This window comes from Myxocyprinus asiaticus, chromosome 49 (genome assembly GCF_019703515.2).
Source record: "Myxocyprinus asiaticus isolate MX2 ecotype Aquarium Trade chromosome 49, UBuf_Myxa_2, whole genome shotgun sequence".
Classification (NCBI taxonomy): Eukaryota; Metazoa; Chordata; class Actinopteri; order Cypriniformes; family Catostomidae; genus Myxocyprinus; species Myxocyprinus asiaticus.
The window spans coordinates 13,403,087-13,420,806 of record NC_059392.1 but is presented as its reverse complement, the minus strand read 5'-3'; the positions used below and the strand labels follow the sequence as shown (position 1 = coordinate 13,420,806).

At 37.0% G+C, this 17,720-nt stretch overlaps 1 protein-coding gene across 3 annotated transcripts; it reads left to right on the top strand.

Annotated features, from left to right (window-relative positions):
• Positions 1 to 770: 770 nt before the first annotated feature.
• LOC127438427 (hepatoma-derived growth factor-related protein 2-like) lies at positions 771 to 16,765 on the top strand. 3 transcript variants are annotated; one of them, XM_051694010.1, is made up of 16 exons: positions 771 to 974; positions 1,535 to 1,611; positions 5,609 to 5,747; positions 5,856 to 6,026; positions 8,745 to 8,867; positions 9,121 to 9,189; positions 9,282 to 9,459; positions 9,652 to 9,736; positions 9,862 to 10,168; positions 10,295 to 10,425; positions 10,509 to 10,576; positions 10,687 to 10,757; positions 13,088 to 13,189; positions 13,368 to 13,521; positions 13,658 to 13,781; positions 15,691 to 16,765. In XM_051694010.1, exons 1-16 carry the CDS (start codon positions 903 to 905, stop codon positions 15,818 to 15,820), a joined length of 2,001 nt encoding a protein of 666 aa, XP_051549970.1. In that variant the 5' UTR covers positions 771 to 902; the 3' UTR covers positions 15,821 to 16,765. The 3 variants fall into 3 exon arrangements, with proteins under 3 accessions (XP_051549970.1, XP_051549969.1, XP_051549968.1); XM_051694009.1 differs by having other exon boundaries at positions 9,279 to 9,459; positions 13,661 to 13,781; positions 15,691 to 16,764; XM_051694008.1 differs by having other exon boundaries at positions 9,279 to 9,459; positions 15,691 to 16,763.
• The last annotated feature ends 955 nt before the right edge of the window (positions 16,766 to 17,720 follow it).

Here is a 17,720-nt window from a genome sequence, read left to right as displayed (position 1 = left end):
GAATACTTTTGGCAATATAGTGTATATCACACTAAACTCATGTTTAAACATATTTTTTGGGGTCATTTGGCTATACTTTTGAAAAATTGTGTATTTTAACCATTACAGACTGGCCCCATTCACTTCCATTGTCCAAGTGCCTCACTGTAACCCTGATTTGTGCATTTTTTGTTATTATTATTTTTTTTTAAATAAAATAACATAAAAAAAGAGTAAGACCAAATTTATTTTTGTGGTTATCAACATTATGCTTCAAATGCTATCGATTGAGCTTAACTCGTATTGACCCCAGAATATCCCTTTAAATTTGATGTGACCATTAAAATTACCTCTTTAAAGAATAGAATAAGGCTGGAAAATTATTGTTTTAGAATTAAGTTACATAATTAATAAAAATAAAATGTATATATATATATATATATATATATATATATATATATACACAATTCCATGATTATTAATGCATTTTTTATTGTATAAATATTGTAAGTCTGCAATTATTTTAATGTCCTCCCAATGTGTTGTTTAATTCGCAAGATTTGCATTAATAACACATATTGAGTGTCTAGAATGAATATATACACCATTTTCAAAATTGTCATTTTATTATCAGGTCAATGCAAATGTAGTTATAATACTATTAAACTGAAGTCTTTAGCGGCGTACACATTGTACATTTCTATTGGTAGACAGAAAGAGTGACAGTCCATTCCTCCAATCATTGACCTCAAGGAGGAGGGACTTCCGCTGACAGAAATGGAATCGGCGGAAACTGCTTCAGAAACCAACCGCCTTTCCTCGCGCACTATATCCGAAGCGGGTCTCACGTTCGGCCTGAAAAACGGACCGCAGACGGACACAAACTAGCCGAACGAGGAAGCGGTGCATAGAGGGACGACAAGATGCCGCACAACTTCCGGCCCGGCGATCTTGTTTTTGCTAAAATGAAGGGATATCCCCACTGGCCGGCCCGGGTGAGCGCAGCAGCGGGGGAGCTCACGCATCCAGCACACCCCCCCATCAGCACCAATGACCAGCCTTACTTTTGTATTTTTCCGTTTGCATTTTAAATTCTGCAGACAAACAAGTATTATCTGTAGCTTTAAATTCCAAACCACTTAGTTCATATATTTGTTACATATTATTGAATGTATGAGGCTAACTGGCTTCTCTGTAGGCGCAGCTAAAATCGCATGATCGCAGAGTCAATGTTTATTTTGTGTTGCATGCATTTGGAATCGTTTTGAGATTGATATTGGGTCAGTAGAACTATTTACTTCACTTTGGGCTTGGAAGTGTTTTGGTTCAGTCTCAAATAAATAGCATGTTTTCCGATGCAAAGAACATAACTTGTATGCAAAGAAATTTATTTGTGTTTATATTATATCTTAAAAATGTAATTGTCAGATAATAATTCAGACAAAGTAATTGTCATAGGAAATTCTATAAAGATCCTTCTTTCTATGTAGATCTTTTGCCTGAGATCAGGAGGACATTTTTTAAAATCAAATCTGTATTTCTCTCTCTCCTCCAGATTGAAGATGTAGCAGAGGGGGCTGTGAAACCACCACCTAATAAAATTCCCATTTTCTTCTTTGGGACTCATGAAACGTAGGTATCCCTGAACTTTAATGAGCACCTGGTCATTAATGATAATAAATGGATAGATTACTTTTGGTTTTATTTCATGTCTAGAGACCAAAAAACCCAACTTCTGCCATTAATGAGGTTTAGCGCTGCCTGTAATATAACTTTTTGCATGTAGCATTTTGCAATTATTACATGTACAGTTGAAGTCAGACGTTTACATTCACCTTAGCCAAATATATTTAAACTCAGTTTTTCACAATTCTTGACATTTAATCGAAGAAAACATTCCTTGTCTTAGGTCAGTTAGGATCACTACTTTATTTTAAGAATGTGAAATGTCAGAATAATAGTAGAAAGAATGATTTATTTCAGCTTTTATTTCTTTCATCACATTCCCAGTGGGTCAGAAGTTTACATACACTTTGTTTGTATTTAGTAGAATTGCCTTTAAATTGTTTAACTTGGGTCAAACATTTTGGGTAGCCTTCCACAAGCTTCTTACAATAAGTTGCTTGAATTTTGGCCCATTCATCCAGACAGAACTGCTGTAACTGAGTCAGGTTTGTAGGCCTCCTTGCTCGCACACGCTTTTTCAGTTCGGTCCACAAATTTTCTGTCGGATTGAGGTCAGGGCTTTGTGATGGCCACTCCAATGCCTTGACTTTGTTGTCCTTAAGCCATTTTGCCACAACTTTGGAGGTATGCTTGGGGTCATTGTCCATTTGGAAGACCCATTTGCGATGAGCTTTAACTTCCTGGCTGATGTCTTGAGATGTTGCTTCAATATATCCACATAATTTTCCTTCCTCTTGATGACATCTATTTTGTGAAGTGCACCAGTCCCTCATGTAGCAAAGCATCCCCACAACATGATGCTGCCACCCCCATGCTTCACGTTTGGGATGGTGATCTTCGGCTTGCAAGCCTCACCCTTTTTCCTCCAAACATAACGATAGTAATTATGGCCAAACAGTTCAATTTTTGTTTCATTAAACCAGAGGACATTTTCTCCAAAAGTAAGATCTTTGTCCCCATGAGCACTTGCAAACTGTAGTCTGGCTTTTTTATGGCGGTTTTGGTGCAGTGGCTTCTTCCTTGCTGAGCAGCCTTTCAGGTTATGTTGATATAGGACTCGTTTTACTGTGGATATAGATACTTGTCTACCTGTTTCCTCCAGCATCTTCACGAGGTCCCTTGTTGTTCTGGGATTGATTTGCACTTTTCGCACAAAACTATGTTAATCTCTAGGAGACAGAATGCGTCTCCTTCCTGAGTGGTATGATGGCTGTGTGGTCCCATGGTGTTTATACTATTGTTTGTACAGATGAGCATGGTACAATCAGGCGTTTGGAAATTGCTCCCAAGGATGAAACAGACTTGTGGAGATACACAGTTTTTTTTCTGAGGTCTTGGCTGATTAATTTTGATTTTCCCATGATGTCAAGTAAAGAGGGACTGAGTTTGAAGGTAGCCCTTAAAATACATCCACAGGTACACCTCCAATTCAGTACACCTCTTTTCAGAATCTAATAGGCTAATTGTCTAAAGGCTTGACATCATTTTCTGGAATTTTCCAAGCTGCTTAAAGGCACAGTTGACTTAGTGTATGTACATTTCTGACCCACTGGAATTGTGATATAGTCAATTAAAAGTGAAACAATCTGTCTGTAAACAATTGTTGGAAAAATTACTTGTCATGCACAAAGTAGATGTCCTAAACGACTAGTTTGCTAATATTAAATCTGTGGAGTGGCTAAAAAACATTTGTTTTAATGACTTCAACCTAAGTGTATGTAAACTTCTGACTTCAACTTTAAGTCTTTGAATTCCATGTTAAAAGTACGTCGAATCGATGCCCTTCTTGAAACAACTGTCACAGGGTAACATACTGAAATTGACGACCTCAAGTATCAACAGGTGGCACTAGAAGTGCCTTTTTTTTTAGACATCACTCCAATTATCATTTCATGTTTGGTTTTCATGATTAATTGTCAAACAAATTTTCATATTTCTTAAGGTTTTTTATATTTATCTACAAATATATAAATCAAATAATAAAATGGGGATATATGATTCCCTTTTAAGTCTTTAAAACATGAAAAATAATACTAAAAATATGTCTCTCTTTTTGGTCAACTTTAGTCTTGGTCCATTTTACATTTACACTGTTGTTTTTGGAGCCCAGCCAACCTAAATAGCAATATTCTATTGTATTCAATGGTAAAATACTACTGTCCTAAATTCTTTATTTCTGTGGAGATGATAAAATTAGAGTAAGTGGGCTCTGTGTCACTGCATGTCATTAACACTGAGTGTATGAATGAACAGTCCTGCATTGACCAGGATTCAGGAACATTTGCCAATACATGATTGTTAAATTAAAGTGGAACCAGAGCACTTTACGTTCCCTATCAAAGTTTAAGATAAGTTTATACCTTGTTTATATTTATGCAGGAGTTTGGCGCGTGCATCAGAGCAATTAAACTTCACGTGCAATTCATGAGCTGCTCGGGGTGACGTCCGCAGTGTGGGTCAGTGAGACTCAGAATTCAACAATGATATGCACAAATGTGCCTTAAAACTCCCTTATTTGGGCATTAAAATGTGATTGGAATTTGAAGTGCACAATAGAGTTGGGAAAAAATTGCAATATTTTAAAGTGTTATGATAGTTTTCCTTGTGATATTGTATCAATATTTGCATGCCAAATATTGATATTATTACTTAAATTTTTCCACATTAATATTATGGTGATGGGGGAAAAAAAATTATCTTTGCCAAATCGATCTAGGAATTCAACAACAGTCCCTTAGAAGGTGCAGTTATCATGCTTTACACAATCACCCTCCCTTACTAAAATTTATTACGATTTTACAGTAGTAACATTAACTGAGTTATTTTGACAAAAATGTTAGTATCATATAAAATAGGCTAGCCTTTTAGGTAAAATCTATTATACTTTTGTGTATTGAAACGGTGTTGTAATATATAATGTTTTTAAAGTGTTTAGACTATTCGTTTAGGCTAGTGTTTAGTATTCATAAATACTATAATTTATTTTCAGAAAGACTAGCTTCATTGATCTAACCACAGAAATAGGGAGCCATTATGGTTTTATATGTTTATGGCTTTGCATTGTACATAGATATTAGGAAATAAACTGGCCTTGTTTTGTAAACTGGCACTTTTATATAAATTTAACAATGCATTTGTTGATTTGGAAACAGTTCTCTTAAGTCCGATGAAGACGAATGAGAAACATTGAGTGAAATATTGCAATATATCGCAATACACCAAAAATAAAGAACCACAGTAATATTGTGTCGTGACCTAAATATCGATATTATATCGTAACGCCAATATAATCGTGGTTATTTCAAACAACTGCGATCAGATGATTATTTCATAATCGCGACAGGCCTAATGGCGCTACTGCACTAACACGCAATACGTGGCCATAATATGCGCCAATTACACACTTTTATTGTAGTTTATGATGACACTGATACAAATGCAAAGATTGGTGTTTAAAAGAGTGTTAATGGGCAAAATACAGACAAAAGAATGATGATAGGCATACCTTACTTTATGCAGATGTGTTAATGGCTTCGGGTGCAGGCAGCACATGAGTGAAGCAGCATAACAAACAACAGAGTGAATGGGAACTTAAGAGTATTTGAGTATATTTTATTCGTTTATTTTTAGAAAATGTCTCTATGCGAAGGATCGTACAGATGTAGGTAAGTTTACACCAGTAGCTGGAGCTTCAGGTCACACCTACCGATGAAGTGTACCAAGGCAGTAAGGTGTTTAGCAGCCGGTACAAAGTTTTCCTGAAAGTTTGCCCCTGGCGTGCTGTTACGAACCACCGAAACGAACGCAAAAACACCTTTGTTTTGGCCAGCACAAGGAAAATCTAGGGGAGCAATGCCCCTCTTAGACCAGGCCATGATGAATGCCATCGACATATTTAATCATCAAATATACTTCTGATTCTAACTTTATTTTGTCCATTTAGAGCATTCCTTGCACCCAAAGACCTTTTTGAGTATGAAAAGTTCCAAGACCGGTACGGGAAGCCCAACAAAAGGAAAGGGTTCAACGAAGGCTTGTGGGAAATCCAAAACAATCCTCATGCCTCTTACAGTGCACCTGCGGTACATTTAACTTGATGATTTTGTCTCATATAATCTGTAATTGATACACTGTTTCATGACAGTAAACACTGATTCATTACATTTTATCTCTCGCTTGCATATGTTTAGCCTGCATCATCATCTGATAGCGAGGACAATGAACCTGCAGCAGCAAGTGATGCAGAAGATGATGAAGAAGCAGTGGTGCCTAGCAAAGCTGAAACAGCAAGTGATGATTCCGACTCTGGGAGTGAAGATCAAAGAAAAGTAGCCGTGAAGCGGAAAGCTCCTGCTGCAAAGGTTTCGAAACCCAAACAAACTTCTTCCTTAAAACCATCTCTATGGTGAAGGCTAACATGATCTCCATTAGTATGCACTCTAACAATGTTCAGTTGTCAGATGAGAAGATCTGAATTGTTGCATTACTATATTGTCAACAGCATATCCTCATTATCATCTCTTATCTGGCATGCTAAAGCATTACCCATTTGACCACTTTCAGGTGCTGTAAATTTGTCCTTTCAAAGCTCTTAATGCAATATTTTAGTTTTAGTTTGAGGACAAAACATTACATTAAAGTAATATTCCAGGTTCAAAACATGTTGAGCTCAATCGACAGCATTTGTGGCATAATGTTGATTACCAAAAAAATTATTTCGACTCGTCTCTGCTTTTCTTTAAAAAAAAGGCACTTACAATGGAAGTTAATGGTACCAATCCGTTAATGTTAAAATACTCACTGTTTCAAAAGTATAGCCACAAGACATAAACAATATGTGTATTAACATGATTTTAGTGTTATACAATCACTTAATAACATTTTCTGTGTAAAGTTATAGCCAATTTTACATCTTCGTTGCCATGACGATGTAATGTCAACAAACCCTAAAACGACTGTAATAATGACGATTTAAACAACTTTACAGCTCAAATAAAATAAGTTTTAACAGTAGAATTAATGTAAGTGCTTTTTATAATTAAACCCTCCAAAATTGGCCACATTTATTTCCATTGTAAGTGCCTTACTTTAACCTCGATTTTTGCTTCTTTTTTTTTTTTTTTAAAGACAAGGACGGACTTATTGAGTCCTGGGTAACTCAGCGAGTATTGATGCTGACTACCATCCCTGGAGTCGTGAGTTCGAATCCAGGGTGTGCTGAGTGACTCCAGCCAGGTCTCCTAAGCAACCAAATTGGCCCGGTTGCTAGGGAGGGTAGAGTCACATGGGGTAACCTCCTCGTGGTCACGATTAGTGGTTCTCGCTCTCAATGGGGCGTGTGATAAGTTGTGCGTGGATCGCAGAGAGTAGCATGAGCCTCCACATGTTGTGAGTCTCCGTGATGTCATGCACAGCAAGCCACGTGATAAGATGCGCGGATTAACTCAACTGAGACTTGTCCTCCGCCGCCCGGATTGAGGTGAGTAACCGCACCACTATGAGGACCTACTAAGTAGTGGGAATTGGGCATTCCAAATTGGAGAGAAAAGGGGATAAAAAAAAAAAAAAAAAGACAAGGACAGACGAGTCAAAGTCATTTTTGTGGTAATCAACTAGGTCTGGGAATTTCCATAGACCTTCCAATTCGATATTACAATGATATTTCCATGCTGATTTGATGTGCATTGCGATTTTTAAAGTATTGCAATTTGATGTTTTGATATAAAAACAGCATAAAAAAAAGATACAAACTGTGTTAATTTCTTCTTTCTCAGTAAGAAATGTCTATTGAAGGACAGTTATGTCTGAAATGACAGTTTCACCCTGTAATACAGAATTTGCAGGTTAAAAGTAGGGATGTGTAAAACTACCAATTTAAAACTACCAATCAATTTGTCGACTAGTTAGTGCCCATGGAACACCTTATGCGTCAGAGAAACTAGCACGCAACCATCTTGCATATTCTATATAGATTTCTATGGTGTTGATGTCAAAGTGTAATTAGCTAATTTACAGGTTATAGAGTTGCCAAATGTTATCATGAGTACTTTAAAGTATTCAGGGGATGTCATAACAACTGTAAGCAGAGGGGGGAGAATTTAAAACAAGAGTAATTCATTCATAAATACACAAGATCCTACCTTCACGCTGTGGATGTACTGATATGCCTTTGTGCTCATGGAACTCCAAGATACAGCACAAAGTCACTAAAAATATCTCTGTAGGACACCTGTGGGCATCTTCTCATGTCATTCACCCATCGCGTTATAGTTCAGGTGAGCAGATTGTTTCAGTGATAATCCGGCACGGGGTGATACTATATTTTTATACACACACACAAACGCATATATAAAAGAGTACGTTTTATTTTATATTATAAATATTGTGGGGGCATGACATGTAGTTTACGGTGTCCAACAGTTTAATAAGTCTTTTTACAGCTAAACGTTTTATTAAAGCAGTGTCTGACAGAATCTGCAGAATGTCTTCAGACAAATAGTCCCCACAGTACCTCACAAATAAATGTTTGGATTATGCATAATAACAGGAACATTGATCACAGCAGAGGATTTTGACATCCGACAGTGAACAAGTGGCGCTTTGATGGCCGTAGCAGCGGTGCATTAAAGGACTAAATGTAAAGAAACAGAGACAAAACTTCTCAGAGAGAAAACCTGTTCGTGTGGAACTACACAAATATACCTTCCTACATTTATCTATCAATTATTGTATTAGCATTCATATAAACGTGTATTTTTTTTTTTTTTTTTTTTTTATTGTATAAAAAAAAAAAAAAAAATTCATTAGGGAGACGATCTTAAAAAGCGTTTGTCAAGAATCGCGATATGTAACAGAATTGATTTTTTTTTCCCCCAGCCCAATAATCAACATTGACACATGCTGTCAATTGAGCTTAACTTGTATTAAACCTGGAAAATTCCTTTAACATAAGATTATAAACTTAGTGATTGTAGAGTAATCAGTGTGCAGTGTTTAGAGTGTGTAGAACATTAGCTTGTACATTGGTGTGAATATTTGTCATTGAAATAAAGGAATATTGACAGTCTTTAAATTTACAGAGGCCGCCGGTGAAGAGAACACGAGCATCGCCCAGCAATCGAGATGGTGAGGACAGTGGATCTCCATCAGAACCAGAACCATCGCCAAGTTCTGACTCGGATTCTGGCAAAAACAGTGACCAGGTATTCTGCTGTGGGGAATCTTCCTTTTTTCTTGACAATGCACAAACACTGGCTTAATTATATTACTTTGACTTTACTTTGGGGGTTCAGTTTAAACCTTTTTGTGCTATTGATCCCCAAAAATAGTGTCTGGGTAGATTTTTAAACACAGATAATATGTGTCAGCTTTAACAGTTGAGCAGTTATAATAATACTCCATTCTTCTTGTAATAATGTTATTAATGTAGTAATAAGCTACTAATGTATTCGCTAGGATTTCACACCACAGAAAGAGGCAGGCGGTCGAGGCGGCAAGAAGCCAGCTGGCAGAGGCAGAGGGAAGGTGAGAAGAGATCCATTGATGCATGTCTTTGAGGTTCATAATTTATTACAATGTACTTATGGTAATGTATTGTTTTTGTGCCATTTAAGAAGGCGTCATCAGGCTCCGATTCAGATTCGGCCTCCCAGTCTGATCAGAGGGCCGCCGGGAGTGGCTCAGAAGACGAGAAGCCACGACCAGCCGTTTCTGGATCCGAATCGCAATCTGGATCCAAATCCGACTCTGATTCAGAACCTCCTCCCAGAAAAGGCCCGCAAGGGCGCAAGAAAGGTGAGAATGCACGCTTTGCAACTTGAACTCAGCACGTTCCTAACATATTATTAGTTTTAATGGTTGAGTAATTGCGTTGAAGAGCATCACAATGAGTGGAAACCTCACCCGAGGTGTGCTCAGATATCAGGAAACCTAGACAAGTACATCAGAATGCTAAAGGACACTTTTCTTTTTGTGTCATTTTCCAAGCTGAGAAACCTCCACCAAAGCCACGAGGAAGGAAAGCCAAACCAGCTCCACAGAGAGCGCCTTCTACATCTTCAGATAGCGATAGGTGAGTGTGGTTTTTCTTTTCATTTGTCTTTTTTTCCTTCATTGCAAGAACATCCATTGGAAGCATTTTGTGAATGGATGAAGACCACATAGGTGACTGTTTGGGTTTGTCTTTTTTATTTGCAGTGACAGCGAGACGGACCGTGTCAGCGAGTGGAAGAAGAGAGATGAGGAGCGACAGAGGGAACTTGAGGAGAAAAGGAAGAAGGAGGAAGCCGAGGAGCTCCGCCGGCTCCGGGAGCAAGAGAAAGAAGAGGAGGAGAAAAGAAAGAAGGAAAAGGAGACCAAAGGCAGGAAAGACAGCAGTAGTAGCAGCAGTAGCAGCAGCAGCTCGGACGAAGATGTGGACGATCACCCTCTTAAAAAATCCAAGAAACCTCCACCTCCCCCCATCCCTGCACCGTCAGACTCCGATTCACCTCCACCTTCTGAGGTTAGCCATCATAATTCCCCTAACCGTTTATACAATACTGTCCTGCAAAGGCAAAACGCATTAACTACACATTTTGTCAAAATTGAGTTAGAACAGAAATTGAGCATGTTACTTTTTACTCTTTAGGTGAAAAAATCTTCCAAGCGTCAAGACAGCCAGAAAGGGCGACAAAAGAAAGGGAAGGAGGTGAAAGTGAAAAAGGAGAGGCAGATAAAAGAAAAGAAGCCACAGAGATCGGAGGAGAAACACAAAGCGAGGTGACAACATCTGGACATTTACTGTTTGATGTGCCAAGACTAGATTTCTCCAGTCTAATGGACAATTCATTCCTTCTCTAAAGGCCTAAGCCTGAGAAGCCAAAAAGGAAACCAGTGCGTCCACCTGAGAAGAAAGTCGAGAAGAAAAAAGGTCTAAATCCCATAAAACATACTTATGCCGTAGTCATTTTCAGTAACTTTTAAAAAATTTAATTCAAACAGGCTTTAAACTGTGGTTTCTCTTGCTCTATTTAAATTCAGAACCCTCTCCTGAAGAGAAACTACAGAAGCTCCACACAGACATCAAGTTTGCACTGAAGGTTGACAACCCAGTAAGTACTGACAACCCTACTGCCCATCTGTCTGTATTTTTGAATGAACCTTTTGCATTCCATAAATTACTGGAAAAGTCTATCTTGCAATTTTAGCTATGGTGCTTTTAAAAGGGGATGAATTTAAAAATGCGACTTCACAGAGAGGGTTTTAGCATCCTAATAGTCTAAAGGCTGTGTGCCATCCCATGTTGTGCAGTCAAGCGCTCAGCCTTTCAAAGTATACTCTTTTGACCACAGGCTGCACTATGACTGCTTTGTGCTTCTCTTTAGGACAGTCAACTCCAGGCACACTCAGACATGGGCTGTCTTGCATGTCTAATAGGGCTGGGCATTGATACATATTTCCTGATTTGATTCTGTTCCAATTCACAAGCTTTCGATTCGATAATCTTAGGGGTAAATTTCAGTTGTAATGTCCATTGTGCTCGCATATATAAGAAATGTTCTCCCATCTAATGCTGTTAATTATACAGAGGACCTTCTAACTAGGTACATTTATGAAAATATTTATTTACAAATTATATTTTATTTGTTTTTCTTAATTTTGATCACATTTTATCTTTTTAAAAATGCACAAGTCCATGTATTCCATCAACAAATACAATATTATAATGCATATATTATATTTTGTTTCATGTTTATTTGTTAAAATATAATTTATACTATTTACAAGTATTTACATTGATTTGTAGAACACATATTAAAAATCGATACTGTCTCTTTAAGAAAACTGGCAGTTTTGTAAGAGCATATGTAAATGAGCGCATATTAACGGAAGAGGACTCGAATGGCTTCTTTACCTAATTCGTGATTAGATCAAAGAATGAGCCTGGTGGTTCCATTGCAACATGGCACAAAGTTGCTCTCCAGATCATTCACATTCTCTGTTTCTCAGAGGTAGAATGTGCTTCCAACCCCTACCCGATCTGTTGAGACCTTCTCAACATTCAAAAAGACACATTTCTTCCATAAGCATTTAAGCAGTCCATAAACACAAGGCACTTCTGTTCTATATTTATAAATAATTTAAAAAAATTATATATACTCACTGAGCACTTTATTAGGAACACTATGGAAAAACGTGGTCTTCTGCTGTTGTAGCCTATCCGCCTCAAGGTTCAACATGTTGTGCATTCTGAGATGCTATTCTTCTCACTACAATTGTACAGAGTGGTTATCTGAGTTACTGTAGCCTTTCTGTCAGCTCAAACCAGTCTGGCCATTCTTCATTGACCTCTCTCATCAACAAGGCGTTTCCATCCATAGAACTGCCGCTCACTGGATGTTTTTTTGTTTTTGGCATGATTCGAAGTAAATTCTAGAGACTGTTGTGCGTGAAAATCCCAGGAGATCAGCAGTTACAGAAATACTCAAACCAGCGTGTCTGGCACCAACAGTCATGCCACGGTCGAAATCACTGAGATCACATTTTTCCCCCATTCTGATGGTTGATGTGAACAGTAACTGAAGCTCCTGACCCATATCTGAATGATTTTATGCATTGCACTGCTACCACACGATTGGCAGATTAGATAATCACTTGAATAGGTAGGTGTACAGGTGTTCTTAATAAAGTAATCAGTGAGTGAGTGTATATATATATATATATATATATATATATATATATATATATATATATATATATATATATATTCTTATGTATATTTCTTCTGCTCTAACTTCTGTACTACTCCAGCTAAGAATAGAACTTAGTAGTGTGATACTAAGGATATTTTTAACTTTTGTATGATTAATTGCTTACCATATGTTCCTAATTTTGTAAGTGATTTTTGGATAAAAGCATCTGCTAAATGACTAAATGTAAATGATTAGAAACTAAATGTTTTTCATTTTGGTTCGTTCTGAGCATTTGTATTGTCTGTGGCCTTCTCTACAAATGGTAACCATTTACACGTGGGCAATAAAAGCGTATTTGGGTGTTGAGAGGTGGTGTAATTCTGAAACTTTACAGTGAAAAATTATTTTGTTTCATGAAAAATTGGTTACTAGCACACAAAAACTCAGGAAAAATTTGAAGGGATTTTGTTCCCGTTCTCTATTACATACTGCAATAAAAATAATTTGTTTTTGGGTTTTGTTCTTTGAACCGTTTCTTTTTTCTGGATGTTTTCACACCAAGCTTCAATACGGAACTTTTTTGAAAATTGCCAGGGCTCATTTGTCAGCTTTTCAACAACAGATTCTAATGACTTCTAAATGGAAAAATACTGTTTATGGCAAATGTGTTATTGCTTCCTTGAGTGTCAATCCCCTAGTGTCATTTTTTTTATTTATTGATTTATTTTCTACTTCCCTTCAACCTTCAGGATATTGAGAAGTGTCTACAGGCCTTGGAGGAGCTTGGCTCTGTACAAGTGACCTCTCACATCTTACAGAAAAATGTTGATGTTATTGCCACACTCAAAAAGGTAATCTCCTCAAATTAACCTGAAAGCCACACTTAAGCATTTTACGGTTTTTCTTTACGTATTGTATAAAAGTAAATATCTTTTTCTTTTTCAGAATTTAATTTTGAATGTCTAAAATGAATCATATACATTAACAAATGCACACTATTCCGTGTCCTGACTGTGTTTTGTCTTATAGATTCGCCGGTACAAGGCAAGCAGTGCAGTTATGGAAAAGGCCTCTCATGTCTACAACAAGTTGAAACTCCAGTTTGTTGGCAAGACCGAGTCCAGTAAACCAAAACCAGATGAAAAAAACCAAGAATGCATTGCAAAAGACACAGAAAACACCGGTGAAATACTCTTGACAGTTTTACAAACTATCTGTTTTACATTAGTTCAAGTAATGGAAACAAATTTTAAAATGTGCTTAACGCTAGGATAATTTACCTTCATTTTGGTTGACCTTTCATTGTATCTTCCCTCCAGCAGACTCCAAACCGGTGAACGGGGAGTCGGAGAATGAGATAAAAGACGTTTCTGATTCTGAAAGTAATTCAAAACCCACAGACATAGAGAAACAGGATGAGAACAAACCCCCAAACACCATCAGGTGAAGATTGTCTAGAGATTGCCTTTTATTGTCTTTGAACAATTTGTTTATTTATTTTTTATGTTAGGACATGTTTCCCACATCTTTGGCTAAATTTGAATTTAAATTTTTCTGCTAAGGTGAAAGGGTGAAGCATATCTCCATTGCCAGATTCATGTGCAACTCGCTAGTTCATAGTTCTCCCAAAGAGTTTTGGGTTGTAAGAAATAAACTTGGAGATCATCTTAGATGTCCACAGTAAACAGTTTATGGTCATGTGCACCAGACACCAATCAGACACATTTCATGGACATGTATATGGATGATAAGTGCAGACCATAAATAGGATAGCTGACAGATATTGAACCAATAAACAGAGATGCCCATGCTTTGATGGTTGTAGGGGAGATGCTACAAAGGGGATCAATTTAGAGACGCAAGTTGTCAGACTATTAGGGCTTTTCTGATTGAACGCGTTTTTGCAAAAAAACATTTTGGACGCAGCATAACGAATATAAAAAAACGCTGGCGCTCCTGCGCAAAACGCTAGAAAAAATTGCGAGACGTAGCGCAATGGTCAAAAATGTCAGTTGTATTTTCAGCAAATAAAAGGGTCCATTCGCACCAAATGTCTTGCGTTCTTGTGCCAGAAAAGTTATATGCCACTCAACAGATGGAACAAATATCAACTTGTGCGTGAGACGCTGAAAAAGAACAGCGAGACATTGCGCAGCAGTCAAAGACATCCATCTAGCGCATATTTACGCTGTTTTTCAACAGATAAATAGAGACCCATAGCGAGATGTAGCGCAATGGTCAATATTGTATGTCTAGCGCATATTTATGTTGTTTTTCAACAATTAAAAGGGTCCGTACAGACCAAATGCGTTCATGCGCAAAAAAGTTAGATGCAACGCAACGGCTAGAACAAAACAACTTGACACGGCGTCTACAAAACATTGCACTCCTGTGCAAGATGCTGGGGGGAAAAAAACAGCAAAACGTGCCACAATTCAAAGACATCTGTCTAGCGCATATTTATGCTGTTTTTCAATAAATAAATAGAGACCCATGGATTATGCGTAACAGGTCCAACCGATTGTTTTCAAATGAATTGCAAAAAAACAAAAACCAAGTTAGACGCAGCATAACGAATATTAAAAACTTGACACTGCGTCCAAAAAAACGTGGCGCTCCTGCGCAAGGTAATGAATAAACAGTCAACTGGGACATGGCGCAATGGTCAAAGATGTCCGTCTGCCACATATTATGCTGCTTTTCAACATATAAAAGGGGACGTTCACACCAAATGCATTCATGCAGAAAAAGTTAGATGCAGCGCAATTTATAGAATAGAACACAGCTCGACACAGCGTCTAAATAACATGATGCAAGACACTGAAAAAAACACTGTTTTTCAACAAATAAACCAAGATTCATGGATTATGCGTTAAAGGTCAGACAGTAATTGTCTTCAAATTAATTGTAGAAAGCATAGAATTTTTTACAAAAGCTGTGCTTTGATGGTTGTAGTGATGATGCTTTAAAGGGGATGAATTTAGAGATGCAACCTCTCAGACAATTAGGGGCTGTTCTGACGGAACGCGTTCTTGCGCAAAGTTTTTAAGATGCAGCATAGCGAATATAACAAATTGAAACCGCATCTAGTGTGAGAAAATGAAAAAACAATCAAAGGTCAAAGATGTCCGTCTGGCACTTGTTTATGCTGTTTTTCAAAAAATAATAGGGGACGTTCAGACCAAATGCGTTCTTGCGCCAAAAAAAAAAGTTAGCAATTTATAGAACAACTGAAGTACTATTTACAGCATACCAAGATTTGGGATGCACTAATTGTAATTTGACATACTGTATAGCATGAATGGTATGCAAATTGGGATTCATGTTGGATTTGTATGTATTTGTGTTTCAGGCCTAATCCAGATAGCCCAGCAGAGCAGCAATCACTCAATGACTGCACAGATCCCGATCCAGCGGCAGAGACAGAAGCAGTAAAAGATGACAGCAAAGAACAGGAAGAGCAGATGTCTGATGAGAGCTGAATGGAGAACTGCTGATAGTGATACATGGATTTTGGACTGCATCCCTCTTTTAAACTTACAAACACACTCTGGCTTCCTTCATTCATTTGTGTTACGTTTTGTCTGCCCATTTTTGTGAGCTACATGAGTTTTCGTGTTGTACATAAAATTTGATATGAACATTGTTAGCACTTTTGAATCAAAGACGTCATGAGGCAGACAAGCCTTAATAGAATGTTTGATGTGGAAATGATTCCGCACTAACCACATTAGTTCAACCGAGGGAGAAACTTTTATTTTAGAGCCATACAGACATGTAGGGGAAAACATTAAAGTCCAAATGTATTTCAAGACTTGTGCTTGTACTGTGTAGCTGACTTTTATGAGTGAAACTCTTTTTTTTTTTTTATGAAAAAGGAAAATGTAAAAAAGAAATCTGCTTTTGCATTGATCAAGAACACCCACTATGAATTAAGCCATTCAGCAAGAGATCGTGAAATTTTATCATCATTAAGCATCTGTCTGGTATGGATTTGAATAACTTTTGTCTATGGACTTTCACTAAATCCTGTAGACGTTCTGTTGGTTGTCTGTTAACAATTTGCATCTGCATATTGATTAGGGAAAAAACCTAAATAGGTTCACCTAAAATGCTATTATTTTCTTGTATGTTGTAAAACATGCTTATCATGCATATTATAAACATGTTTCTAGTGCTATGTAACGTAGTCCAAGCTTTTTTTTAAGCATCCGTGAAGGATGAATAAAAATCTGCATGATGGCCGCTATTTTGAATATGTTTTTAAACAAGGGCCACATGGAGCACACCCCTGGATATCATTGGATACGTTTGGAATAAAATATTAATGTTCTGCCTGGTGCATACTACACAGTATATACGTATGCTTCATCCCTGATGGTAGTATGCCATTTCAAAGATACTCATTATATTTCTGAAATCACTCCTGAAAATGCATGAGGTCGCATAACAACAGTATTAAAAATTAAGTTATTTATCTACGTGATCAGCTACAATTTCTCATACTGGTCATACAGGAAGACTGATGGGTGTCATTAACTACTGTAATATTTTTGTACAAAAGTAGTGCAGCATATTACATTTTAATGTCTTGTAATCAGATTACAGTTTCTGACTTTAAAGGAACAGTCCGGGTTCAATACAAGTTAAACTCAATCGACAGCATTTGTGGCATAATACTGATTACCACGAAAATTCATTTAGACTCATTACTCCTTAAAAAAAAAAAAAGCAAAAATCGAGCTTCCAGTGAGGCACTAACTATGGAAGTCAATGGGGCCAACTTTTTTTTATGTTAAAATACTCACTGTTTCAAAAGTGTAAGCACAAGTCATAAGGGTAAGTGTGTAAACATGATTTTAGTGTGATAAAATCACAAACATTTTCTTTGTAATGTTATAGCCAATTTTACAACTTTGTTACCATGACAATGTAATGTCAACAAACCCCCAAACCCTAAAATGACTATTAAAAATGACAATTTAATCAACTTTACAGCTCAAATGATACATTAGTTTTTACAGAAGTATTAATGTAAATGCTTCTATAAAATTATATGTTTCACATTTCTGCCTTTAAACCCTCCAAAAATTGGTGCCATTCACTTCCATTGAAAGTGCCTCACTGTAACCTCCATTTTTGCTTTTTTTTAATTTTTTTAAAGAAAAGGAGGGACGAGTAGAAATCATTTTTTGTGTTAATCAATATTATGCCACAAATGTTGTCGATTTAGATCAACTTGTACTGAACCCAGAATATTCCTTTAAGAAAGTAATTTAAATCTAAATCTTTACAGTCATTTTAGGGTTTGGTGACATCACATCGTCATGGCAACGAAGTTGTAATATTGGCTATAACTTTACACAGAAAAGGCTAGTAAGT

What these genes read in the sequence shown, in the direction of transcription:
- LOC127438427 (XM_051694008.1), top strand. Translation starts at nt 903, where the DNA reads ATGCCGCACAACTTCCGGCCCGGCGATCTTGTTTTTGCTAAAATGAAG. An exon ending in CCCGCAAGGGCGCAAGAAAG is followed by an intron (nt 9,460 to 9,651) that starts GTGAGAATGCAC and finishes TCATTTTCCAAG; the next exon opens with CTGAGAAACCTCCACCAAAG. An exon ending in AAACCCCCAAACACCATCAG is followed by an intron (nt 13,782 to 15,690) that starts GTGAAGATTGTC and finishes TTTGTGTTTCAG; the next exon opens with GCCTAATCCAGATAGCCCAG.